We start from the raw sequence: 27,096 nt of genomic DNA, 5'->3' as shown, positions 1-27,096 counted from the left end.
GAGTGATCCAGTGCTCTAATGATGATATCAAACACCACTTGTCATGCGAGGCTGCAGCACCATCCTGTTGAAAGAGCCATTACTCTCTCCCTGACTAGTAAAAGTTTGTAACTTGAGCTTGTTCTGCATGGAGGTGGAAATAAATAAGCACAAAGTAACAAGTTCCAAAACATAAGCTTTTAGGGTAGAACTATTAGCTGTGCCCCATAGAACAAAACTAGAGTGGTTTACTTGCTGATACAGTTCAGGCCTGCTGGGTGTCCAGGACTAGAAATAAAACCGATTTCCTGCCTAAGCCAAGGACCCGAGCACCACTCACCGCTATTCTGCCTAGAAAACCCCCACTTAAACTGACAGTGTATTAACATGAAGTGGGGATTTCTCTGTTCTTAGGGAACAAAGGAAGATGCAAATCCACTGTCATCACAAAGACATAAAAGCTCATGTGGGCCCTTTTTTCCTATAGCAGCAATTCAAATTACTGACAAGCTTCAGAACAGCTTAAAGGACAAGTCCTGTACTCTTCTGTTCCACCCCCTGCCAAGCTGAGATCTTCAGGCTGGAGTTCACAATCCAAAACAAGGTGTAGAAACAGTTACGACACAGCTGGAAGCATTTCATCTCAGACTACCCTGGACTGAATGCCCAACGTGCTGCAGAAGCTCCCTGGCCTCTACAAACAACACAACATCCTCAGCTTTGCAAAACTCTGCTGAGTCAGAACCCCAAAATTAGACCTGTAGTTAACAAACTACAAATCTAAAATTCCCAAGTTCTCTGCTCTACCTCACATTTGATGTGGATGTAACAACTTAAAAGCACACAATAGCATTAGTAGGTGTGTATGTCTGTACATACCTGCTATACGGTTACAGTCACATATCAACTTAGTGGAAAAAAAAATCAGATCCATTGATTGTAGTCATTGAGGTTTGAATTAGCGCCTACAAATAAATTCCCTGTTTCTGAAACAGATCACAGGTGTTTGTCAAGCAGTGAGATCGGTAAGGTGCAGGAATACGGGGCGGGGGGGGGTGGTATTTTTGGTGCTTTTTTCTTTGCTTTTTTGTTTTTTAAAATCAAGCAGCATATATATGGTATGTAACACAAAAAGCTTGCCATTTTCTCCATAGTCCAAAGAAGTTTGCTAGTGAACAGGTAAAAAAAAAAGTGGATTTTATTACACATAGTTTAGATTTAGACAACACAAATGCAAAACCACCGCTTTCAGAACAGTGTATCTCTTCCTCTCCAAGGGAACCAATGTAATCACTGAAGAGGGATTTTTTTTCCATTAACCATTATAAATATTGCTTGAACAGATTACACAAAGTACACATTACAACTTATATTAAGGTATACTCAAATATAAGAGATTTACTTCCAATTAAATTTGCTAGTTATGCCTTTCTTCAAAGTCACTTGCATAGGCTTTGAGCATATGATAGTTTTGCACACTTTTCTAAGCACCAGATACAGTTGGTTAATTACACACAACAAATGGCAAATTCATCCATGATCATGCAAATGCAGTAAGAGATATCCATGCCATTTGTTTCTCTATAACCCCGGGGAGTTAATGATTTAAGTGACATCATTCAGTGGCTCAGGTCAGACTATTCTCCAACACCAAAAAGTAAATTGAAAATACGAACAGGTGGTGCTAGAATGGAGCTCTCCTAGGCTAAAAAGGTGAGTCCTTAACACAGCTGGTGTCCTTTGCACACTGCAGCAGTTACTCACTCTGTCTGAAATCTTGAGCAAGTTCCACCATCCAGGCTTGCTAAATGCAAGTGAATATTTCACTTGACTTGACATTTTTGCAACAGTTCACTCGAGCACAGAAAACATGTTTTCACTCTGGCCCTTCACATCTTCTCCTGCAAGGAACCAGGTAAGACTCACTTTTACCCATACAGTTATGACATACTGTTGTAACTGCAAAAGACCCCTACAAACACCCATAACTTACAGCCTCATTTCAGTTCTTAAAGGCTCCGCATTTACTGGCTTTAGCAATGAATTCCTTTAGCAGGCGACCGTCCATTTGCCAAAACGCTGTGGTTTGTGTCACTTCTGTCAAATGATTGACACAAAACTTAAAGCAGAATTCCTCTAAGTCCTAAACAGAGAAAAAAACACAAAAAACAAACAAACTTATTATCTTTATATCTTTAAATTACATTCAGGTACAAACGCCTGTATATGCTTTATTTTAGCAGAGAATTAGACAAATACATGGCTAACCAGTGGCTCTCAATGGTTTTCCCACACACAGTCACTTTGTAAATGCAACAGAAAACGATAATTCTGCCCACGTAACATGGTTACAAGGGGAAAAGTAACCATAATTTGTTAAAAGTTTTCCCGCTTTAAGAGTTTCACCTGCATTCACTAACAGCTATTAAACCCCAATATAAACAGGAGAACTTGGGGTAATGATACATAACTGAGACTGTGGATTAAGAAAATTCAGCTCTTTTGTTCCATAATATAAACTCAAATCTATACATAAGGTTGATTGACTTCCTGCTTAATTAAGGGCTTCACTGAAACCTTAAAGTTGCATGTCAGGCTCGGTCCAAGCATATACTGACTGGAGAGTTTTAAAGCAAGGTTTAGGCAGGCAGCCTTTCTGTGCATTAGAAACAGACCCACATTACAAAGTATTTCACAGATGTCCCAAAAATTATTCAAAGGAAGTACTGTAGTACAATACAGCATAGCAATTCTTGCAGAAAGTAGGCTCTGGATATTTGAGTCTACTTGGAAGTGCCTTCCATTTAACGATTAGAAAAGCCTCACAACCATCATTGCACCCGCATGATGTCAGAGAGAAAGGATGTCTAAAAAAAAAAAAAACAAGACACAGTTGTTGTCAATGTAAAGTTGATCACAGAACACTTCCCACTCAGATTGTTTCCAACTCCTCTTTTGAGGAGAAAGTCTACTCTTTGCATTGCAGATCTAAGCTGCTATAAGGAGGAGGCTGCAGCCCTTGCAAAATAGCAACTGCCCACCCTGTTCTAATTTTTAAGTTTGTAGAACTAATACTTCATATGTGAGAACACACCCTTCCTTAGTTGCTCAGCAGACTGGGTGCTGCAGTAAGGCATAACAAATTTGCAGAGCTCTTTAAGCCATGAGGTACGAAAGACTGATTAATATTCATGTTTTCACTTAAGGAAGCTAGAGCAACTGTGTGCCAGTGAGAGTTCTTGACAAAACAATAATATAAAAATATATCCTGGCCTAAAACCAGGCATTCTGAAGCTGCAGATCTTGACTTGGGTGGCATCTGTGCAACAAAAAAAGACAAGCTTATTAGAACTGAACACTGATGGTTTTCTTTTCTAAGTAACAGCATGAGCTAGCATTTTAAACAAAATTACATCATACACATTACAATATTTTGCACTGCTTTATTAAAAAATTCATATTCCAAGTCAATCCAACAAAAGCATACAATAAACAGAAATACTGTACTATTAGTAAGTAACTTCGGAAAAATTAAAGTTCTGCATAAAAAAAAAGACTGAATTTCATTTGCAGATGGATGCACTCCCAGCTAACTACTTAATACAGACTGAAGTGAATAAAAGCACAAGATATATCCAATGATAATTAAAAGCTGCAATAAGAAGCCAGACCTGACCTAATTCTAGCCATGTCTGTCAGTCCCCCAAAGCAAGCATAGGAAAGTTTCAAGTCACAGAGTTATTTTAAATTAGGAAAGCAGCTTCCTTTAACTGTTGTCTTCCAGATGCACAGTCCTTTGAATGAACATCACCCAAACAATTTCAAGCCCCCATCTAGCATTACAGCCTGTAAAAACCAATTTTTACTAAAATTTTTAGTAAAAAAGCCACCCCTCTGTGTCACCCATTCTATCTCCTTGATGTAGCCTTTCAGCCTACAGTTCTATTGTCATTTCTAACTTCATTTAGCTAGTGAGGTAAACCCAAGGCATAGTAACTAGATTTTTTCTACCCTTTACAAGTGGAATCAATCACACACTGAAGACACATCCTGCTAACAGTCTTTTGAGGCTAAAATATGGAAATCTTCCTATTTTCCATGAACTCCCACTAAAGAAATCATTATTCACAGTAGAGCTGAAGCCACAATTCAGACACTAGCACAACCCTTTGGGTAAGGTATACCAAACAAGCAATGCACCACGAGGCTCCGAAATAAGTTAGGGCACCTGCATGCTAATTGCTGAATATTATGTAAAAGGCAAAGCAATGAGCTGATTTACCAAGTACCAAAACTGCTTTAAGAGCATAAGTAGCAAGTTAAAAACTAGCCAATTGCAAAGTTGCAAACATTATGCACAGATACTATGCTGAACATAAATAGCCGAGGCAAGCCCAGGAATACTTCCTAATTAGTTCATGAAGCAGCGTGTTAGTGATCTAGTAGTGAAGTCAGCCATTATGCAACAGGGAAGCTTTGCTAGCCTTCCTCCCACCTTTCACACACTCTTTCTCTGTCTTCAACATTTATTAGGTCCATAGAACAGTTCTTATCCTGCTATGTCATTAGTTAGCATACTGTGAAGACGAAAGTGTATTTGACTGTAGCTAAACAAGCCAAACAAAAACCAACAAAAAACACCCTGCCAACCAAAAAAAATCTCCAATGCACTCAATCCCCAAACCTACTACCATATGACATCACACAACAAATAAGTAACTTAAAGCTTACAAGACTGCTCTTCCTATTGTTACAGTTTTCCTTTGTGTTTAAACCCTTCCCTTGTTTCAGAGCTAGTGTTTTCCTCCTCAGAGATTTTTCTTAGTGTTGTTTTTCACCCCAGAAACAGTAATTCATGAAGCTTGGCACAGCATCCTAACCTTTTACCATTAAATAAGGCAATGCAAACATTTACAGACACTGAGTCTCAGCCTGGGACTTAAGGCATCTTTAGATATCTGTACTAGTTCACCTTCCCAGTACTGGTTTATAGAAAAAAAAATAAGATACATCTCTTACAGCAAATACAGTTTTTGTAAGTCCAGCATTCTTAAATTCTGAAAATGGCAAGTAGTATTATCTGATAGCAAGAGAGAGCTTATATAAAAATATAACTGGCTGTTTTTCTCCATAGTTTGTCAGAAAGCAGCCACCTATTTAAAAGATTGAAGTTTAGAAGTTTACCTCTGCATCGTATCTGACAGCAGCAGAGAGCAATGAAAATGCATTTTCCACAGTAATTCCTCTCTTGATAATGTGTTGACACAGTTTTTTCAGTCTATTTTCACAGTACGAAGTAGCCAAATCCAAAAGCCCTGCAATGAAAATGCCACCGTATTAGTCAGCTGTAATGATCTCTTCTTTCAACAAGAGTTTATGCTCCTGGTGTATAGACTGCACCTGTATTCTGTATGCAGTGTTCTATAGCTCTATAACATGCTTTTTCCAAGTAGGTTACTTCTCAGAAAAATGCATTTTACCATTAGACAGGAAGAAAGGCCTTTTACTACCTCATGACGCAAATCCTATTAATCTCTGTAAATACGCAAGCTGTTCCACTGATTTGCATACCTAACTGCTTGCGAGAGTGGAACTATCACAAAACAGGCACTGCAACATGAGAAAAAAACCCCTACCATTATAAAAATCTATGCCTGAATTACAGCTTGCTCTTTGCTCTGCTGTCCAAGTTTCCCTATTAGATCTGCTGAGATTCTTTGACCTTATCCTAAACAAACATCGACTCAATTTAGTAAAACATGCAAGTATTTTAACCCAGATAAATAGTCTCTCACCCAAGCTTGAAAAAAACAGCTCATAGTTTATTTCTAAATATGTAAGTTTGCTGCAACAGTATTTTAAAGACAGCTTAATTAATCAGCAGTAAAATGCATTATAGGCTAGACCAGAAGCCAATATTAATACATTTATTCTGTATCCCGTGTCAGTTTTTCTGGATGCTGCTTTCTAATATAACTGGACCGTAAGCAATACCTATTGCATCTTCAGGCGGAAGGTCAACACTGTCTGTATACAAGTACTCAAGAAAGGCACGATACACAGGATAAGAAAACTGGTCTATTTCTATCACTTCCTTCATATCCTCATTCCAGTACGACTGGAACATGGTTCTGAAGTGTTCACACCTAAGAGACAAAGACATCATCTGGAACACTATTTTATGAACACATGGAATGTTACATTACAGTCCCCCTGAAATACGTATTTGGGGCAGTCTGCAATATTCACTAATATTTTACCATACTCCATCACAGCCAGTGGTCCACATTTTGGTTCCTAATGCTGTGGGCATTGTTATGCATCAAGATAAAACTCTTATTTGATCTATGCTACAGAAACAACCTGTGTGTCCATTGCATTCAGGCCAACTTAACAGAATTTATTAACCTGGGAACAACAAACAGGCTTAGTGAAAATTTAATACGGACCATTTTAAGACAGAGTTCTGATTCAACTTTTTTTCACAATCGCTTCATTTAAAGTGATTATGGATACATAGATGCTATATATTACAGGTTTAGGGGTCCCTCCCTACCCCTTACATTTTTTCCCCCTTTAGGTGCAATACTGAGAGGTTATTCTGCATGAACAGCAGCTGTGAAACATGACCACTACCTGATTTTCAGAACAGCTTTATGGACATGGATGTACTTTCCATCCACACGGAACTTAAGGTCTGAGGTTTCTGGGCTGTCAAATTCTTTCTTCAGAGACTCTGCTACTGTTAAAAAGTCTTCATGCTCTAGAGAAACATTTTTAAAACAAACAAAAAAACCATTAAACATCTTAAATAGAACACAACACCACTAGGTAAAGCCAGCAGCTCAACTAAGAGCATACCAAGGAAAATAGGTCAGTTATCAGGGCTCCATTGGCTTAAGCGGTGAAATGGTAACAATGAATTAATCCAATACCATTTCCTGTTGGCAAGGGCTGCTCCGCAACAGCTACAGGCAGCAGTGGTCGGCATTTCCCATTCCAGCTCATGGCACAGAGGTAGCACAGCACCAAGGAAGGTACCTGGAGAACTTTGTCATTCTCTACCTGGGCACCACCCGGGAAATTGCCAGCCTGCTGGCAGCTCAGTGCTAGTGCTGGGTCAGCTCAGCTCTGCAACCTGCAAACTAGAACCTGTGGATAACCTGCAGGCTACTGGTAACGGGAGCCTGCAGCATCACCTGCAACTCACTTGAAACATGGTGTACAGTACTTCAGCCCCACTGACAGGGTGTGAACTGAGACTGAAGGGCAAGAAAACATGTCACCAGCTGGCCACTTTTTTGTGCTGGCGGATTAGAGATAGCCTGCAGGTTGTCTGTTAAGGTCTTTGCCAGGTCTCGCTAACAAGAACTATCACTGACACCATTACACTCAGTTTATTAGTCAGTTATGACAACACAAAACCCAACAGCAGTGTTGTTGAAGAAGAGAGACAGTAGACACCGTGTCCTTGGTATAACCAAGGACACAGGACTTCAGCAATTTTGGAAGTGGCTTAGATCTGAGATATTACAGCTTTTTGACAGTTCTGTATATTAAGGTCTATGGCACTGGTCCCACAGAGGTCCCATTATGTACCTCTAGAAATCATACAAGAGTTGCAGCACAAGTTGGCCAAGGTTTGCGGTAAGTTGAGAAATCTGAAGTTTTAGAAAAGTCTAATTTAACCCCACTACTTGAGGCTTCTGTTCATACATCTTAAAAGTGTGTTTCAAAACACATGGTTTCTCAGAAGTACAGCATGGAAAGGATAAATAAGTAGAATTTTACTGTAACAGGATGTGGTCTGTCTCTTGTGTCCCACAGAACTGCATATTGTTCATCCATATACAAACCACAAATCCCTCTTCACCATTAGGGACAGCTAAATTAGCTGGTATTTAAAATGAAATACTTCTGTAACAGACAAATCATGTTTGTGCCACAAAAGACCGTACACTCCTCCAATTTACACGGATCATCCACAGAACCTGCATCTCATCAGGGCTGACTAAACCACGTTCCAATCCCCCCCCATTTGCTCATGTGATTTTTTTTCTAGGTCATCAGCTTAGCTTAAGCTATGCAGTAGATCAACTTTCACTCCAAATACCTTAGGTTCATTCCTTAAAAACAGCTGAATATTTGTACTTCACCACAGCCAATCCTGAGTGACTGATTAATTTTTTTGGCAAAGCCATCAAAATTGGAATTAGAACAATAACTTTTATGCAGAGTTAGCTCTCACTAAGAAAAAAAAGTTTTTAACCTATATGAATAAAAAAAGTGAAGGAAAAAAATTATATGGAAAATGAAGATTAAAAGTGTCCCCAGAATTAATGCTTTTGATTTAAATATTCAGTAAGTAGGATTATCAAAATAAGAAGAGGAAAAAAACCCCAAAGGCTAAGAGGAATTAAAATGCAAGTACAAAGGTCAAATACCTTGTTATACTCAGTCTGGGAATACCTCATAAAAATCAAGAACTTGAAAGGTACTGAACTGGGGAGATGTCATTTAAAACACTTTCACTATTAGCAAAAGGCAACAGACTGGACAACCGTCAGACCTCTACAGAGGGCAAGACTAACACATATCGCAGAGGATTAGAGAATGAAGAAAGTGAGGTGGGATAAAACACGATGGATTTTACCCAGAAGCAGATCACTCCAAGCTAGTCTTCTCTGTCTTTAGTAAAACTATCCAGTTTTCCTCTATAGATGAGAGGCCCTCTAGAAATGTGACAACACGCTAAATAACAGGTTAAGATGGAGAAGCTGGGTTAGGACAAGCCACATACAAAGATGAAGTCCGAGTCTGCAGAAAGGTTACTTAGGATGTGATGCCTCCATGAAACCAGTTTTGTACGGGGACTAACAAAATTAGGATCTGTTGTCAGTGTGAAAACAGGTTAGATCTCCTAAATGATCTCAAGAACTGAAGCAACAGATGTAAGATGAAAACATCTTCATGTTTTGAACATGAAAACACCTTAGTGTTTGCTTAGTGCAAGCTAAGCATTTTATAGCTGTATTAATATTTGTTTATATTTGGGGTTAAATAAGAATTAGCAGCATGTGAATCAAAGATAATCAAGAAGAAAAGCTTGGGCTTAAGTTGGTGGTCACAGAGACAGCATCCCAAAATGTAATCCAAGGCAATATAAGAAGAGAGTTCCAACATAGAAAACAATTCTATTAGAGTCTTGTTTTACAGGGACTACTATTGACAAGCCTGCCTGTCTTTGGGGAAAGTCAAACTAAACTGAGATGAGAGAAATAACCTCAAAAATGAAAACTTGGAATTCTTTACTTTCCTAGAAGCATATGAGTGAGATTTTCTCCTTCATATTCATATTGGAAGGGTAAATACTAAGGAGGAAAAGCTAGCAATAACCCTTACAATTCAAAGTTGCTAGATAGCAAAGTAACAGGCATCAGGAGCACTCTTCCAAGTAGGAATAGTATCAAGAGAAAAAAAAGTTATGTTTAATGATCCAAAAGTCCTTCCCAGTCCTCAGCTGGAGCTCAAACAATACAAAGGTTGGAAACAGACAATATTCACAGTGCGATGGTAAACAAGGATTCTCTCCAGATGTATACTGGCAAACAAACAATCTTGTTAACCCTATGCTGAACCCTTAGCTGCTGAAGTAGACTGTTTTCTTCAGAAGCAAAAAAACTTAGCTGAAAGAGCTAGTTTTAATTACTGCTTCTGCTTAAAGCAGGAACCATCCTGACACAGAAGTGGTATCCTGTACTAATTACTACATATGTACACAGAGGTTATAGCATTGGCTGCCATACCGGAGCTTGTTCTTACCTACTGACAGCAGACGCCACATAACGGCAGGAGTAGCAAAGCAAGCAAACACGTCGTCGGTGCAGGCAAAGTGAGTGAGGTGGGGAAGGATCACTGACTGCCCACGGCATTGGCCCCACATGTACACCTGGCCGCTCTGGGTCTTGGCAGCTGACGTGTGAGCAGAGTGGCAGGCTGCAATCTCCACAACCCTGCAAACAGAAGAAACCTTGTAAGGTACAGAACCAAGTGACTTTCCAAATGTCTCACCAAAGTAACAGCCAACCAAACTATGCATCTACACTCCTGTACTTCTTTCTTTGTCCTGCGCAAATGAGATACTGTTTGAGTTGGTATTTAAAAACTGAAATGGCATTTTCAGATTGCTTGTAGATTTTATTGTAATCAGATACTGCATTCTGTCATTCTCATCAGTTGACATTCCTTCTTTTTCTTCCATAACCATGGGAAAGGAATGAAGAAAAACAAAGTTTTGTTTTTCCCCTTTAAAACCAATGCACATGAGACTTACTCTCAAGAAAAAATGCTTATGGAGCTTATGAAACCTCCAGTTAGGGAACAGGCAAGAAAGTTATACTACTAAGGGTTTTGCAAAGCATTTTTCAGAACTTCTTTCAAATGGATATTACAAAAATTATCTCATTTTGAGATTAAGTTCCTATGTATTTTTCAATATACCCTCCTTTCTACCCCTCTTTTAATGTGTTTTTTTTGTATGTAGACAGAGATCTGACCTACTACCTGTAGGAAACTCTTTCTTTTGCTGTTGAAAGCCTCAACACTGAAATTCAGGACAGTACATGGACAGTGCTTCATTTAAGAAGAGGTGAATACACACACTTAACTCCACGTTCTTGGAAAGTTATGGTTGTTCTTTAAATAAAGTCTATATATTATTTTCACCCACCTCACATAGTTCCTTAAAATATTAGAGCTGCTGATAGACAATCTCTTCTGTTTTCCCATTGCTCAGACAATCCCTATCTTGCTATCTGAAACATTACAATAACTGAGAAGAATCACACTTCCATTAAAAGGACCGCAAGGACATTTCCAGTGTCTCTGTTCACATGATAAGCAAAAACCAGGGGAAGTGCCAGTGTCAGTTCAAAACAAAAGCTACGCTTTCCTGTTTTTTCTCCACACTAAAAATATACATCAGAGGATTTCATACCTTTGTGCCAGAAACAGATCAGCTGGGATAAATGTCTTTCCAAGCAGTCTAAAAATATACATGTAAAAATGTTTGTTCCTTTACCCAACAATATCCATGAAGAGTTAGCTTTTTAGGAAAAAAGTTTTTTTTACATAAAGCCTACATTTTAAGTGCAAAAATTGTTTTCAAGATCAAACACAGAAAGAACCTACAATCACTTTCAGTATGTATCAGTAATTTCTGGCAGATAAAAAACTAATGAGTTGGTTTACACCATGATCAATTTATGAACCTCTATGCAACATTGAGATTTTTCAGCATCTCTGCAAGAGACATCATAAAGTAATTATTTTAGAGACAACTTGCTTTCCATCATAGCTATGCACCTAAACTACTTCCTTCCCCAAACTTCCTTTCCTTAGCAGAACAGATTCCTATTTTTAGAGTAACTATACTATAGAAGTGTATACTTAAGAACATGTACTATAATACATGTATATGTACAGTATACTTACAGTACACATACAGAGTAACGTGTTAAGCAGACACTTAACACTAAAATTCAGGAAGCTGGCCTTCGTAGCTGTTCCTCCAAACTAACACATGTCTAGAAGTTCCTTACAAGCTATATGTACAATATTCTCCAAGATAGCATCAAACGCCACCTCCTAAGGAACTGTCACCAGCATTACATATAAATGACAAAAGAGTTATATAAATTAAAAGACCAGAAGAAGCAGCAGTAATATGCCTCACGGGAAATGACAGTTCACCCACTTACAGCACTGTTTCCAAGGGAGCCAAGTGAAGCAATATTAATAAGTTCAAGTGACTTCTCTCTCCCTTAGATTCCAAGCAGAAGTTCTACAACATCTCCCTCCTTTAGCCACTGAACAAATGCCAGTTTTATTATAATCCCATGCTTGAGTTCACATACAGTTCTAAATGCAACAGCTCCCCTTAGTTTACTCAAGAAATAGAACACTAAGAAAACAAAGTTGATTTATTTGCAAACACGCACATTTCTCTTCCAGTGCTTTTTTAAAGAATATTTTCTTTTGCTTTGCTAATGTCACTTCCTTCACAGACAAGCCAGCCTCACCTCAGTGGTTTCTGTTGTGGTGGTTCCTTTCTTCTTTCCCTCCACTCATTTTTTAAGCTCTTAAATAATCTCAGCACTGTGCAGCTTTTAATTTATTGTTTAGTGTGAGAAACAGGAAAAAAATAGGAACGACTTCCCAAAAAGAAATTTCAGAAATGGAGGAGAAAAACCAACCAAAACTGTTTCCTAGTTAAGAGGAGATTACAAGTTAAGAGATTTACAGGTTAAGGGATTTATAGACTAAGAGGTTTCCAAACTGAGGTATGTTAATCATACACATGGGCCCAGAGAATGAGACTGAGGTCCAAGTTTGTAGGTAAATATCAGAAGAGCCATCCCAAATATGAGGATGACAAGGGTGCTGAAAAAGGGTGGAGAAGGGTTAGGGTTATTCTTTTATGAGTCTAGGAAACTAAGAAACTACTAACTGGTACCACTAATAAAAGTGGTATTATCTGCCCTTAGCTCTAGCAACCTTGCAAATCAAGTTCTGTTTATGCGGTTGGCTATTGTCAGCCTTTCAGAAAATCTGTTTTTCCTCACATGCCACTCCTTATAAAGGTGGTGCTTCCTTCCCCTTCTCCCTCCCCTCCCGCCCAAAATGTAGGCCTCAGTGCAGCTTAAAAGCTTGGCTTATCAATTTCATAGCTCCAAATTTTTAACCAAAGGAACCATATTTAGAATAACCTAACACTTAGTCATTCGTTACCTTTCAGTATAAGGTAAAAACAAAGAATGTTTACTTTCAATAATCATTACAGATAGCAGAAAGCACTCAAGCCTACAGTAAACTGTAAGTTATCATCCTTTCCTATGCTTTTAACATTAGCAATACAAAAACAATCCACCAAGCCCTACACACGCATGCTTCCAGTGCTAGAAACTGCATAACACATGCTCAGACTTATCAATCCAGAAACAGCTTCAGCAAGATTACCTTTCTTTTTCCATCATGATCTGCATCGGGCTTAGCTGGTTACTTTTATTGCCAGTTCCCAGCTGCCCATAAGTGTTAGCTCCCCAGGCATAGAGCAAACCCTCATCTGTTAGTGCTAGTGTGTGCGCATAGCCACAGGCAATCTGTAAGTAAATGTACAAGCATTACTACTAAACAAAACAGAGATGAGAAACAAAATTATCGCACACATTACCTTTGTCTAGCTGATGTTAAATATCTCAGGTATTCTTCATTTAGCACTACAAATGTGTTGTTTCTCAGTACCTAAAGCTATCACAAAATACATTAACTGTAGGTACTGGAAAAGTTCCAATTTCATTAATTTAGTGTTCATTCATTACTCCTAAATATTTACTGCACTTTTGTGAACTCTCCCTTAGCTTTTACTTGCTTTCAGTTGCAGATTCTTCACACAAAGAACAGTGAACTTGATCACATCTTGCAACTCTGAAATACTTTCAGAATTAGCTATTTTGAATACTATACAAACTACAAGAGCTGCAGTTTAACAACCAACAATCATTCAACCCAAGTTATCACATGAAACTCCACAGAACCTTACTAAAACCCCAGGAAATCCTAAATTTTAGTTTTATTCTTTAGCAGGAAAAAAAAAAAAAAGCAGCAAAAAAGCCCTCCCAAACCCCCCAAACAAACCCCCACCACCAAACAACCAAATCCACACCCATGACTCATTTTCCCTCTCCCCTCACTTCTGAAGGGCTAACAGGAATATTGATGTAGAATCTAGTTTGAACATCTTGTTCCCCTTCATTTCTTGTCTTTGCCTAGTGCATTTCATTCATTCAGCTTTGTAACAAAGATGCAATTTGCATCAGTAGTATAATTTACTTATACTTACAGTAGCTAACTTTAAATCACTCAGAACATTTACAAAAGCAAGTATTTTACAGCTTACTTGCACTTTTTATAAGCCTAATGTAATTTATAGGAACTGACAAAAATCAGTATTTGAACTGTGAAATCCAGAAGCAGGTATAAGACTCCAAAGATAAAGTTTAAACAGATGCTAGCCACACTTTCATCTCCACGTTAGACATACCTGGAGTATACACACACCATGTAACGCTCCCACTCTGCATGGTGTTAGTTGATTGCCATTGTTTCCAAGACCTAGCTGACCATTACCATTGTAACCCCAGCCATAAACCTGATTGTAAAAGGAAAACAAAATTAAGCCACTCCTCTGTAGAGGTACAGAACATTTAAGTCTTAGTATCCAGCACAAGTCAGAAAAGTACATCTTATTAAAAAACTGTATGCTATTTCAAGAGCAATACAGGGAAGGGTGAAAAATATTAAATATACTGTAATGACTAACTGTATTCAACTTTCCAATCCTGCATTTACCTTTTAAAGAAGGTTAAAATACATTTGTCTTTGAAGCAGTAGGAATTTTGCAATAAACAATACAGCAAAATCTCTCCCATCGTGTCAACATTTAGTTGACCTCTACACCTTCCTTTCTGTTTATTATTTTTTCTTTCATTAAAGACAATGAATTATTCTGATCAGCTGATTAGCTATTGGATTAGTTTAAACTGAAGTCCCCAGTTTAGCTCTAATTTTTACTTTAGTTTTGTTACAGTGGGCACATTAAGACAAAAGTATGCACAATGAAAGCTCATCTCAACCTCAGTGACTTTTACAGTCCTTCCAGTCTCAAAGAAATCCTACACTCCAAGTTTGGTGAAATGTAGTAAAATTGAGGTTACAGTTCACACCTAGAAGCAAGATAGCACCATAAATGTACGTGAAACAAACAGTTGCACAATACTAGTGCAATGTTCAAAAGATCGGTTTGGTTTTGTTGCTGGCAATTAAGCAGCGTGTTTAAGAACCAGGATCAGTCAGTGTATTCTTGCAGAAAGACTAACTATTTAATTGTGCACGCTTTCAAAAAAATGTAATGAAGACATATGTTAAACAACCTATTGAAATATGAAGACAGACATGCTTAATACAACTGTTCAAATTCTTGCAGTTGCAGGCATGAATAAGAATTATGTTACAATACAGTCTTTGCCACAAGAAGGAATGTTCAGTGTAAAGACAGCATCTCCAGTTAATTGCAGAATTTTCCTTGAAGTGGTCTCACAGAAGTTATCAATATAACAGTAATATAACTCTATCAATACAACTCCGTAATTTGAGGACTCCTTATCAGCATTTCCCCATGTTCAGACATTAACCTTTCAAGTCTGGGTAACAGAGAGAAAACATGAGAATGTAGCAATGCTTACCTCACCATTGTTCACTACAGCCATGGAGGAGGTCTGACCACAAGCAATGCCAACTACCATTTTACCCTGTAAACAGTTCGAAACCCTACGAGGAGTCGGCTGGTTTGCTGTAGATCCAGATCCCACTTGACCACAGTTATTATAGCCCCAAGCATACAGCTGTCCATAAAAACAGACAAACAAAAAACCTCCAGTTTAAGCCTTAATAATAGTAACGATAATAACAAATTTATCTCAGTGTCGTCAGCATCAGATTGGGTAAACTATTCCATTTAACAAGCTAAAATACTTAAAATTCATTTTCAACAGCTAAAAATTATAAACAGCAAGAGGACTGATCTAGCAAATACGAACATGGTACTTTTTTCAGTGTCTTGCTACAGAATCAGAGCATCTGACTATAACAGGAAACAAAAGGAACATATTTCCGTATTAAATATGTCAGACTATAAGAGCCTAGTAAGTGGACTATCTTTATACTTTCACGACACTGGAAAAAGGAATGCAAAACAGAATGTAATTTGTTTCCCAGACAAGCTGAACCCCCCAATTTACAGCTATTTAGTTTTCTTCACAGAACTCTAAACCAGGTTGCTGCTGGACACTCATACCTCTTCTGTATCTTTCAAAAGCTGTGAAAGGAGATCAGCCCACGTTTCACAGTAGCAAAACTGTCTTACACAACAGCATTAGCAAAAAAGTACCATCTCTGACAGTTCAAAGTTTGTCAGTAGCAAACTAACGATAATGAAACCAAAAAATATTGCTTCCTTTTATCTAAAATTCCAGAAGACGGGGAAGTAGTTTGGTATAAAAAAAATTTATATCTCTGTATTTTCAGTTCCTTCAATTTTTATTATATGCATGCTTGGGACAGAGGTAATTTTCTTCCTAGTAGCTGGTACAGTGCCATGCTTTGGATTTAGTGTAATATTTAGAATATTACAGAATATTAGAATATTATTCCTATATTATATATATTTAGAACTCAAACTAGCCAAAGGGATATTCTATACCATAAAATATCATGCTCAGTGTATAAACTGGGGGGGAGTCGGCTGGGAGTTGCTGATCACTGCTCAGGGACTAGCTGGGCACCAGTCAGTGGGTGGTGAGCAATTACATTGTGCATCACATGTTTTTCCTTGGGGTTTATCCTTCATTCTCTCCTTTTCATTACATTTGATGTCACTATTATATTTTACTTTATTTCAATTATTAAACTGTTCCTACCTCAACCCACAAGGTTTACCTTTTCCTGATTCTCATCCCTATCCCATTGGGGGGTGACAGCAGGGAGGGAGGGAGTGGCTTTGTGGTGCTTAGTTGCCAGCTGGGGCTAAACCGTGACACACACATATGCATAGTTTGGCATAAAACTAGTTCTGACAGTTCATTTTCTGTCACCCAATTAAAAAGTTTGTCCTCTTGAAAATATCCAGTCATTGGCCAATAAAAGCACACTGACAGATACCCTAACATGAAGTCTGCACATCCTTTGGTGCCAGAGGCCACCTGTTTACTGCAACACCAAACCAAAAGTCAGTTATTAGAAACTAACACCTCCACTGCCACCAAAAGAAAAGAAAAACAACCCAAATAAAAATCCCACAAAAGAACAAACAACCCTCCCACCAAAACAACTCATTTGCCATGTTTACATTAAACAAAACAAATAAAAGAAAGCAGTCCTTTGCTTTTGTTACTTGCATTCACTGGATATTTGATTCCTACCGAATATTTGAAGATGCTTTATAAAATATCTTCATTTCAATAACACACACACAAACAACCGAGGTAGAGAATCTCAGGAAGTAGATCAAAATGCCGAAGAGCTGATCAGTTTCCTCTCTCAGAGAAGTACAGACATCTGCTGTCCTTTAAGTCTATCATTAAGGTCCTATTTTTTTTTCCTAATTCGCTCTGCATTAAAATTGGACTGAACCAACTGTACAAATCAATTATGCCAAGTATTTCCACAAATACTTCCAACTTCAATGCCTCTCTTAAACTCCAGCTATATCAAGTTACAAGGGTTTTTGCAGCCAAATCTTTCTGCAAATAAAACTCTACTGAACACATTTAGCTGCTTTCAGTATAATCTGCTCTGGTACAGATAAAATCTCAGGATACAAATAGGCTAAGCTCCTGCAAGGTACGCTAGGGATAGATTTATAGTACATTAACTAGCCACAATGGCAAGCAAGCTGCAAATATCAACTCCACGGTAAATACAAAGAAACTTCCCCACTTCCATTGAGATTTCAAGCGTGTGACATTTATTACAAGAGACAGCACGGCCATCACAGGCAGCTACTACACAGCAGCTGGCACCACTAGTTTAACACATGAACATCCACTACTTCCTGCCAGCACACTACATTTTATAGTTTAACCAAGTCAAATGTGACAGCATGAAGAACTTTCCTAAGTGCAGGCTCTCCTTTTAGATACAACACAAACCACTTAAACTTACCCAAGGTCTCCTTCCTACCCTCAAAATACCAATTTGCTACTTTGTATTACATCTGCACTATGACTCTATAGTGAACCCTAACACTGACACGCTCCAATTACCAGGATGGAAAGAATTGTAGTTTCCATTTTCATTGTTAGGAAGGTTTTAAAATTAGAACTCTTCTTTTGTTAAAGTAGAGCTGAAACCAGGCCTTCCTCCATGCAGTAACATGCAACTCAAATCAGATACACACACATTGGTCAAATCTGACTAACTGGAAACTAATTGTATGTGTTTCCCATAATACATAGCCTTAAGCCATATAAACAAATAGAATAAAGCAGACCTGGCTATAAACCAAGTGCTCTTTCATTAGCTACACACAAGGTATGCAGAGGTGTGCAGAGCAACATTCTTTCACAGTACCAGTGTGGCAATCATGAAGACCAAGAGAAATGAATCAAACGTGAACCAGTGAATACAAATAACTATCTACCTCTTAAATAACAGAATTTCAAGCAAATAACAATGTTGCATTGTGCACCTTACAAACCATTCTTTCACCTGTTAAGTGGCAAAGTCTTCCGGTGTCATCCCTGCGAGACATACAACACGTGAAAGATAAAAGTTTACTAAGCTTTTATTCCCTTGTTTTTGTGGTTGGGTTGGGGTGGCTTTTTTGATGGGGTCTGTGGGTAGGGGATTTATTTAGTTGTTTTCAAATCTGCTCTGAAGAAAAGGACATCCTAGTTTGAGGCAACAGGAGAAAAGTCATATCATAACTAAACTGTAGAGAAAGAGAGAACTTCAGACTGCAAGACCACTTGCACTATTCACTTCAAGAAGGAGATTAAGAGATTTGAATAGGTTTGAACTTACATCCCCATCAAAAGACAGTGCCATGGAATGATGAGAGCCACAGGCTACTTCCACCACCTTCTTTATTAACAGGTTTGTGCAAACTTGAACAGGAGTAATGCCCTGATTGGTTGTGCCATTCCCAAGTTGGCTGTAACCATTATGACCCCAGGCATATACTTCACCATCTGCAAAAATATTTAAGTTTGTGATAAAGCCCACCAAAAATTCCAAGGAAGTTAGACAGGCAGAATTCTAAGAAATTAGCAAATGCCAGCATGAAAGTAGAAGGACATTAACAAACAACAAATCTATTACAAGAATCATCTGTATATTAAAAAATTATATACTTTGTATACAAACTATTTTATATACATATATCACAATATAACCTCTAGATTAATTGTGGAAATACATGAAAGTGCACAGATAAGACTGAGCAGGTCAAAAATGACAGAGTAAAACCCTACAGTTGCAACACAGGAAATGGAAACTCACCGTACCTATTACAAATGCATTTAGTTCCACTTAAAAGCAATGAGAACCCTTTAGTGTATATTACCTAATTAACAAGTTAATAAAATTACACTTTAATCCATTCTTGTTAAATGCAAGCAGAACTTAAAATCTGTGACTTATGTTTCTATACTAAATGTTGATCTTCTACCTTCAGTGCAAAGTACAACATGGGGTCCACTTCCATAACTGAGGCTGGAAATCTTCTTTCCACATAAGGCTTCTAATTTCTTTGGTACTATTGTGCTCTGATTATCTCCAGTTCCCAAGCAATTACTGCAATTCAGTCCAAAAACAAATACCTGAAAAACAAAGGCATACTCATTTCAAGTGATGTATACTCAGGTATGCACAGTTGTGGTAATATTCAGGTCTTCGTAAATCCAGGACAGTTTTGCCATGGGCTCTCAACAGCCAGAGACTTCCCTCATGGAGTTTAACAAGCTCAAGAGTCAGCACAGAGACACTGTGTTAACTGATGATTCAGAATTCTCCACATCTGTGCAGGCCTGAAAGCTAGACTTGTTATTTGCAGAAAAAGTATGATAAAAACTATTAAACTGTCAAAGTGAAAGACACCACCTTCTTTTAAAAGGCCTTTGTAAAGAGCAGCCACAGCTGTACTGTGAGAGGTTCATCCTACAGGCAGCTTTCATAGGTCTTAGGGGGCAAAAAAAAAAAAGATAATCCTACTCTACCCAGTCTTACCAGAAACACTCCCATTAATACATCCCAGAACACATGGCTTGTTTTCTTTTAGCAGCACAATGCTAACTCGTGTTGAGTTACTGAATCATTAAAATCCACAGATAATCTTCTACTGTATTGTCACTTAGCAAGCCATAACCTCATTTTATATCTTCATACCTGGAGCGCTTGCACTTAATTTCAAGCTACTACAACTTCTTTTGAATTCTGACTGCCTTCAAAAGTGCATGTAATCCATCCTGGCCTTTGCCATTTGCAAGTTTTCTACATACTCCATCTATATTTTCCCCATACAAGACTAAAAAAAAAAAAAAATATTACAAGTTATATCCAACACATTTTGAAATTGACAAATTTCACACAATGCTTCTGAGAAGCTATTAATTTACAGCTATTCAGTGGACTCTGAAAACAACCAATTGTAACGTTCCACTTTATTACAGCCTTACCTCATCATTGTGTGTTATGTATATAGCTTCATTAGCTGATGTACCGAACACACACGCTTTCCGAATAGACGCTATTTCTTGAGGTGACAGTAAGGTAAATATTGGCCACTTGCCTACATCCACCATGATGCTGCTGTGTGTCATGATGTTTCTACAAGTAAGAAGACATTGCTGTAATAAAACCAAAAGCTTATTAAAAAGTGTATTTTGCACTTTCATCAACAGGCAATAAGGTAATTTCCTTTAAATGACAGAAAAGGCATGTGTTGTGGCTTGAAAGCATAGCATTCTATTTTATATGCAATATGTAATCATTGTTTCTGTGTTTTAAGGTGAACAAATAGCAAGTCACTGGTAAGACAACGGAAAAGCAGACCTATTCTTAGCAGGATATTTAAGTAAACCATATTTGGTTCGACTTCAGTACAACTGAACATCTGCTTCATATGTTCAGTAATGTTCAGAACTTTTAACAAAAAAGTTCTACCAGCAAACTTACTAAAAGCTTTTGATCTAGCAAATATCCACTGGTGGCAGAGTGGATTCCTGAGGGAATTTCAGTTGGAATTCCTATTTAAAAAATTTCACAAGTGAGAATTTTATTGTAGTCTTACAACTTATATATGCCATGTAAGCAAGCTGTTGGTGCATATGTAAAACGTGCACATAAAAACAAAGCTGGGGCTGTTAAGCACATGACACAAATCTGCCACCTCTTGTGTAATCAAAAGCTGCTATTATAGTCAAAAGCTATTTGTGAGAGCACAAAAGCGTGAGTTCATACAATTAAGCAGTGAAACACATCAGAGAAAAGCGACTAAGTAAAATTGTCATAATCCATTACTTAGAAACAAGCTGGACCACATTAAAAGCTGGAAACATGACTGGGTATAGATATTATCTATCAACGAACCCAGATGTATACATCCTTCCACAATGCTCCTTCTTCCCAGTTTCCTCAGGATGATTGCATCAGCTCAGGAAAAAAGCTGACAGTCAACACAAACATACAGAGCTTATCAAGGCCTTCAGTCCTGCACATAAAAATTGTAACATCACTTATACCCTGAAGGGAGTCTGCCACTGACAACTGATGACCCATTCTCAAGGATATCAGCAAGTTTTGTGAGATGTGAAAAGCACTAGATGGAGAATTCCACGGAGTGTCAGTGACATGATATAAATGACAATAAAGGATTTTAAAAAAGCAGGCTAAGGTATCATTCAATGGGTAAGAAATGCAGACACCACACTCTCACCAACATTTAATTCTTTCCTTTTAATTTGTTTGCTGCAGTCCTATCCCATTCCACTATTCTTTGTGCTGTTGTTTTCAAGTCAGGCTTCTTCTTGATGCCTGGGTATCTGATATGGATGACAGTGAGAACACAAGAGAGCCTCTTTCCTTTGCTTCTGATGCTGGCTTCTGAAAAATGTGCTGACAACCAAGCCACAGCTTCAGAAAGCTATTTAAGACCCACAATCAATCCTAAAATACAGGTTGTTCAGTGCACATGTGTTTTGGAAGGAGGGGGTTTATTATTTTTTAAAAGTTTGAGAAACACTGAGGTCACACAGGAAGTAGGTATACAAAAAAAGCCAACAAACAAAACCCAGACTTGTCTCCTTATCAAATTTTGTAACTTTGCTCCAACAAACCCAGGTCTGCTCTACAAGTACCTCTCTCACTACAAGCCTGACTTCACTCTACATTTCACATCTGAAGCAGGTCTTGAAAACACCTGAAGTCTCCAGATGGCACATTCATAATAAATTTATTTGTAGAATAATTTTTGAAAGTCTACCTGATGCCAAGACCACAGCACATTCTACACAGCTAAACAGATGTGAATGCATTTCTTAATTTCTAGTCCAGTTACAAACTCCAACTAGTTAGCTGCTAAGATTTATTACTTCACTTTGGCAAATCTTTTAACATATGACACTATCAATTAAAAGAAGACAGCAATGACTTGTTCTTTTGAGCAGACCAAGTAACCGTCGCTTCTGCCTTTACCTATTTAACATGCTTCATATAACATAAAATTGGCCACACAACAAATGTGTCATAAACCAGACATCAAGAAAAATATTTTCTTTACTGAAGTTCTTTCCAATGCATCCTGTCAATTTAAAACATGAAGAAAAATGTTATTTTGATGGAGAATGTCCTAGGAAATTAACATTAACAATTCTTACCACACCCCGACAACCTATTCTACTCTAAAGGTAATCAGTTTTAAATACGCTACTTTCTCTCTCCCTTTCTGATCTTTGCACTATGTCTTTAATCCACTTGGCTTATTTTCCATTACTGTATGACCACTCCACTCCACTTCGACAAAACCTTTCCAAGTACTTCCAAAATCTATGTGAGTTACACTGCATTTCCATACCTCAAAGCTCAACTGGGTCTCTTGTCAGACAAACTAATAGCAGTAGGTAAAAGAAAAGCTTTCAAGCACACAAGACTTTCCACGCTGAAGGCATAAGCAATGAACTCCACCCACAGATGCAGATTCTTACAATTTTTGACGGGTCTAACACTGCTTTATCTAAAACAATTCAGTATATTTCCAATTTCAACTGTTACCACAATCCTACAAATTATTTCAAGAGTTTTCCCTAAAAGGTTTTTAATGACAACTCATCTGCCACTGGCAGGTTTCTTTAATAAATCTCAATCCTAAACCCTCTCCAGGTTTAGCAGCCAATGAAGGTTCACAAAAATCCTTAAAAGGCAGGAGATGTTTCCTCTTGGTTCCTTGTTTGAGTTTTTTTTGTTTTATATAATACATACTGTTTCCCCCCAAATACAAGTCCTTTTCCCCTCCCCTTTACAAATATTAACTATTGTCCTTAGATGCTGCCATTCGCTGGAGTACCTATCATCATTCAGTGGCAACATTTTTACAGTAGCAACAGCTATTTTTGTTTATACTTATGTCTAAATGAGTGAAATAACATACAAACTTGAAAGTTCTGGGGCTTATACATGGATTCCTGTTTCTTAGCTTTAACTGTGCATAGAAAGTTGTTCTGATTACTTATTCTCCATTTCCCACAGAAAAGAAATGCCCAACCTAGGCATAAGCACCACCTTTTTCATCTCTAAAGATGGATTCGTTAACAACCTTAACCAATTTCCTAGTTTTCCAATAAAGTTCTATTTGCCACAAGAAGGGGGGGAAGAGGGGGGAGGTCTACATTGGGGAAGAAGTATTTGAGGAGTATTTATTTATATATAGTACTGTAAATGGAGATGTCAGTAAAGTAACTCAGTGTTATCAAAACAGAAATCCAATTAATTTTAGCATCCTCTAAGACACACTGCACACTTTCTGAAAGGGTAGCCACTGCAATATAGTGATTGATCTCTCACACCAATCACTCAAACTTCATCTTTGCACATTTGTCAGAACATGGAGCGGGGAAGGTGTGTGCAGAGTTTCTTATGGGCAAATCCTTGCTACAGAAGGCTGACCTAGAAGACTTCAGTCATGTCATTGCCAACAGTGGCACAAAGAAACAGTGTCCTTCACTCACCCTTCCTGTACTGTATCAATAAGTTATCTAAGGCTATTGCTTACTTCTGATACTCACCTACAGGCCTGGACTCCACTACATGACATGCTATGAGTGCACCTTAACTGAAAGTTTGTAAGCATAACATAGCAGCAGACGGAGTCCAAAGTAATGAAGTTACTTTAATCTGTTTGCAAATAGCTGTCTCAGTATATTAGCTCTCAAGCTATTTAGATTCTGCATGCAACATGGCAAGCAACGGTTTGAAGGAGGATCTGTCACTTACATATCAACATCTAGATTTTAGGTAAATTGCAATTAAAAGCCATAAACTTAAACTTGGTGCTCCAGTAGATACTTGCTTTTAGAAACACTGTATGTCACTACTTTTAACTGTCTTCATTTCTGCTGCGTGATTCAGTGATAAACAACTATACACCGTACAGCTTTATTTCTACTGCAGAACTAACCAGCAGAGGGAGCTTATATCAACAATACCTCTTCTAACTGCTTTGACATCTTTGAAATCGTCCGACAATCTCAGTATACAATACTAACAGGAACAGAAACAAAGATGATTGTTTGAATTTCAGTGAGGCTAAAAATAAGCAAGAAAGGATGACTTGTAAAGAAGGAAACTGAACCAGCCACATATTGTGATAAGAAGAAATTGAACTCTGAGCAGTCATCAACATTAGGGGGAAAAAAATCTAGATCTGCTCACAATTAAAAAATGTCACATGCTTTCAGAGACACAAGTCCTTCAAAAATTCTGTGCTAGACTGTTGCCTATGAGTTCAACTTCTCACTAGTTTGCTTTCTAAAGAAAAGGTGTGCAGATTGATTCTCAGTGATACATGTAGGGAAACATGAATCCATGCCTTAAAAAAAACAAACAAAAACAAACACAACAGTGTTTACAAAATGTTTTGTTAAATGATTTTAGATAAAAGTTTTACAGAGTTTATAGTTCAGCTAAACAAATCCATGCTGGAGAGAACAATAGCCTAACACAACATCCTACCAGGAAAACAGTACCAATTGTCATCTCAACAAAAAAGCTATAGTTAACTCCTCAAATATTATCCCCTTATTTATAAAGGCTATTTGAACGAAATTGCGTGTGTTTCACTCCTTCCTCAGGCTCCAATGTTGCCGTTTATTCTAGCTGGGCAGACTTAGTCTGCACAGAAAGAAACTGCAGGCTCAGGGCTTCATTTATCCTAATTGTCTACAGGAATTATAAACAGCAGTGAGAACACAAAAGCTGGGATATCTGGCTTTAGAACAACATGAACCGACTGGCATACTTGATCCTTTTTTAATTTTACATACACTTCAACCAAGAAAGAGTGAAATCCTAGATGTAACGCTAATCTTGCCCATGTTTTTTCTAGTTTATGTTTGGTTTTTTAATCTCATATTTCAGTATTGAGAAAGAACGTGGAAATAATACATACTATTAACGTTAATCAGATGTGTGAATCAAGTGAGGTTATTGTGGCTTTCTTCCTGGCAGCAAAAAGATATTGCACTCCCTGAAATCACATGCCTTAACTTACTTTCCTTAGACCTTACATAAGGCAAGATTTCTGTGACAAAATCTGTGTGCTCAAACGTCTGCATGATTTATTTCTGGATGCCTTTTATGAGCAATACAGAGAAAGAAAAACCTGCTGATCTAAGAACTGACAACCAGGCCTCCTATTTGCTTTGAGTAACCAGCTGAAAGAGATACAAGCAAGCAAAAAATGCCATGCACATGAATACTATTGAACATAAGACTGTTTCAGCCATAGGAAAAATCCCTTAATAGCATGACAGTCATCCAACCACCATAACAAAACTATAATTACAATATGCTTTTTTTTTTTTTTAAGCTGAGCACTACTGCAGCTTATTGAAGAAGCCATGCACACAGGACATATTCTAAAGCAATACCTATATTTCAGTCTGATGCATACAGAGATAAGCATTCAAAGGAAAACATTCATATTAAGGCTCTAAAGAATTACTACATCTTCCAAACAGTTTCTCCTAAAAATCTTTGTGCTGTAAACACACTTGCACTTATAATGCTTAGTATCTTTTCCTCATAATTCCACTCCTGGTTTAAGTGATTAAAGTCCATGTTACCTCTCCTCAGAAGGTGACATGCTTTCCGAAAGGGATCACTTAAGCTGTCTAAATTAGAACTCTGAAAGTTGTTTTTAAAAAGTAGATATTCCTTTAACATTTAATGTAGAAGAACTGTATTAAAACCTAAAGAAACGCTAGTCTAGTTATTCAAATAAAGCTCAATGAGAAAAAAACAAAACCCAAAAAACTGTTGAGAGCCCTGCTTTTTCGGTAAGCTAGATCTCAGCCTTCAGGAAGCAGACAACAAAGGGAAGGATGAACTGTAACACCGTGAATCAGAAGAAAAAACAACAAAAACTGTAAGAACATACTGCGAGCTGCGCCAGGCAGGAAGAGACTTTGAGGGAGCTGTGTGGGAGACATTCAGACCAAGCGAAAGCCTCGCCAAGCCGCTCGGACGAGGACCCCCAGCCAAGCGCCCTTTCTGTCAGACCGCCCCCCTCCTCCCCCGGACGAGGCCACCAGCGCCACAGACCCTGACCGGGGTCCTCGCGGCGGCCTTCGCCCCGCCGCCGTCGCCGTCGCCGCCGCCCCCCACCCCCGCCACACCGCAGCCCTCAGGGCGCCCTGACGGGGCCGCGCGGGGCGGGAGCAGCCCGCAGCCGCACGCCGGGGCCGCCCAGCCCGTGCCGCGCCGAGCGCTGCTCACCCGGCCCCTGCGCCATGCCCCGGCTGGCTCCCCGCCGCCCCTCCGCCCGGCGGGTCGGCCGCGCCCGCCGCCTCCGAGGTGCCCCCGCGCCGGGGCGAGCGACCGCCGGCACGCCCGCTGCCGTTACAGCCGTTATGGCCGTTAGGACCGTTACGGCCGCCGGGCACCTAGCCCCGCCGGTGCGCGCCGCACCTCAAGGGCGCCGAAGGGGTGCGCAGCGCGCGCCGGCAGCCGCGCACGTGACGGCGGCGGGGAGGGGGAGGGCAAAGCCGGGCGTCACGTGACGCCGAGCGGCGGGAAGGCCCCCGCCCGCTTGACCGTTCGCGCCCGGGCGTCACGTGGCCGGCGGTAGGCGGGCCTGCCAGCCTTTCCTCCCCGTCGATTGGGGGGTACGTGGGCACGTGACACCCCGCCCGCCGGGCTTCTCTCCTCACGCGTGGAGCCGCCACCGGGGTGGCCTTTGACACCGCCGTGAGGGGGGAGCGGGTGGTGCCGGGGGCCTGTCCGCAGGGC

At 39.0% G+C, this 27,096-nt stretch overlaps 1 protein-coding gene across 7 annotated transcripts; it reads right to left on the bottom strand.

Annotated features, from left to right (window-relative positions):
• Positions 1 to 1,162: 1,162 nt before the first annotated feature.
• On the bottom strand, positions 1,163 to 26,863 carry RCBTB1 (RCC1 and BTB domain containing protein 1). 7 transcript variants are annotated; one of them, XM_080375069.1, is made up of 13 exons: positions 26,584 to 26,863; positions 20,271 to 20,441; positions 19,265 to 19,415; positions 18,619 to 18,785; positions 15,282 to 15,440; positions 14,081 to 14,188; positions 12,997 to 13,139; positions 9,802 to 9,992; positions 6,616 to 6,742; positions 5,974 to 6,125; positions 5,164 to 5,294; positions 1,973 to 2,122; positions 1,163 to 1,880 (listed from the first exon to the last, which is right to left on the bottom strand). In XM_080375069.1, exons 2-12 carry the CDS (start codon positions 20,412 to 20,414, stop codon positions 1,982 to 1,984), a joined length of 1,614 nt encoding a protein of 537 aa, XP_080231195.1. In that variant the 5' UTR covers positions 20,415 to 20,441; positions 26,584 to 26,863; the 3' UTR covers positions 1,163 to 1,880; positions 1,973 to 1,981. The 7 variants fall into 7 exon arrangements, 6 of the variants coding, with proteins under 6 accessions (XP_080231195.1, XP_080231196.1, XP_080231194.1 ...); XM_080375070.1 differs by having other exon boundaries at positions 20,271 to 20,421; XM_080375068.1 differs by lacking the exon at positions 26,584 to 26,863 and adding an exon at positions 22,288 to 23,010 and having other exon boundaries at positions 20,271 to 20,421.
• Positions 26,864 to 27,096: the final 233 nt, after the last annotated feature.

This window comes from Falco punctatus (assembly GCF_963210335.1).
Source record: "Falco punctatus genome assembly, chromosome: 2".
In the NCBI taxonomy this organism is placed as follows: Eukaryota; Metazoa; Chordata; class Aves; order Falconiformes; family Falconidae; genus Falco; species Falco punctatus.
The sequence above is the reverse complement of the archived record's forward strand: the minus strand, read 5'-3'. Positions and strand labels throughout refer to the sequence as shown.

Coding starts and splice junctions, on each gene's coding strand:
- RCBTB1 (XM_080375067.1), bottom strand. CDS start 20,489: ATGAAAGTGCAAAATACACTTTTTAATAAGCTTTTGGTTTTATTACAG. Junction 6,126..6,615: donor AAAGCTGTTCTGAAAATCAG/GTAGTGGTCATG, acceptor TTTGTCTCTTAG/GTGTGAACACTTCAGAACCA. Junction 2,123..5,163: donor CTGTCAGATACGATGCAGAG/GTAAACTTCTAA, acceptor TTCTCTGTTTAG/GACTTAGAGGAATTCTGCTT.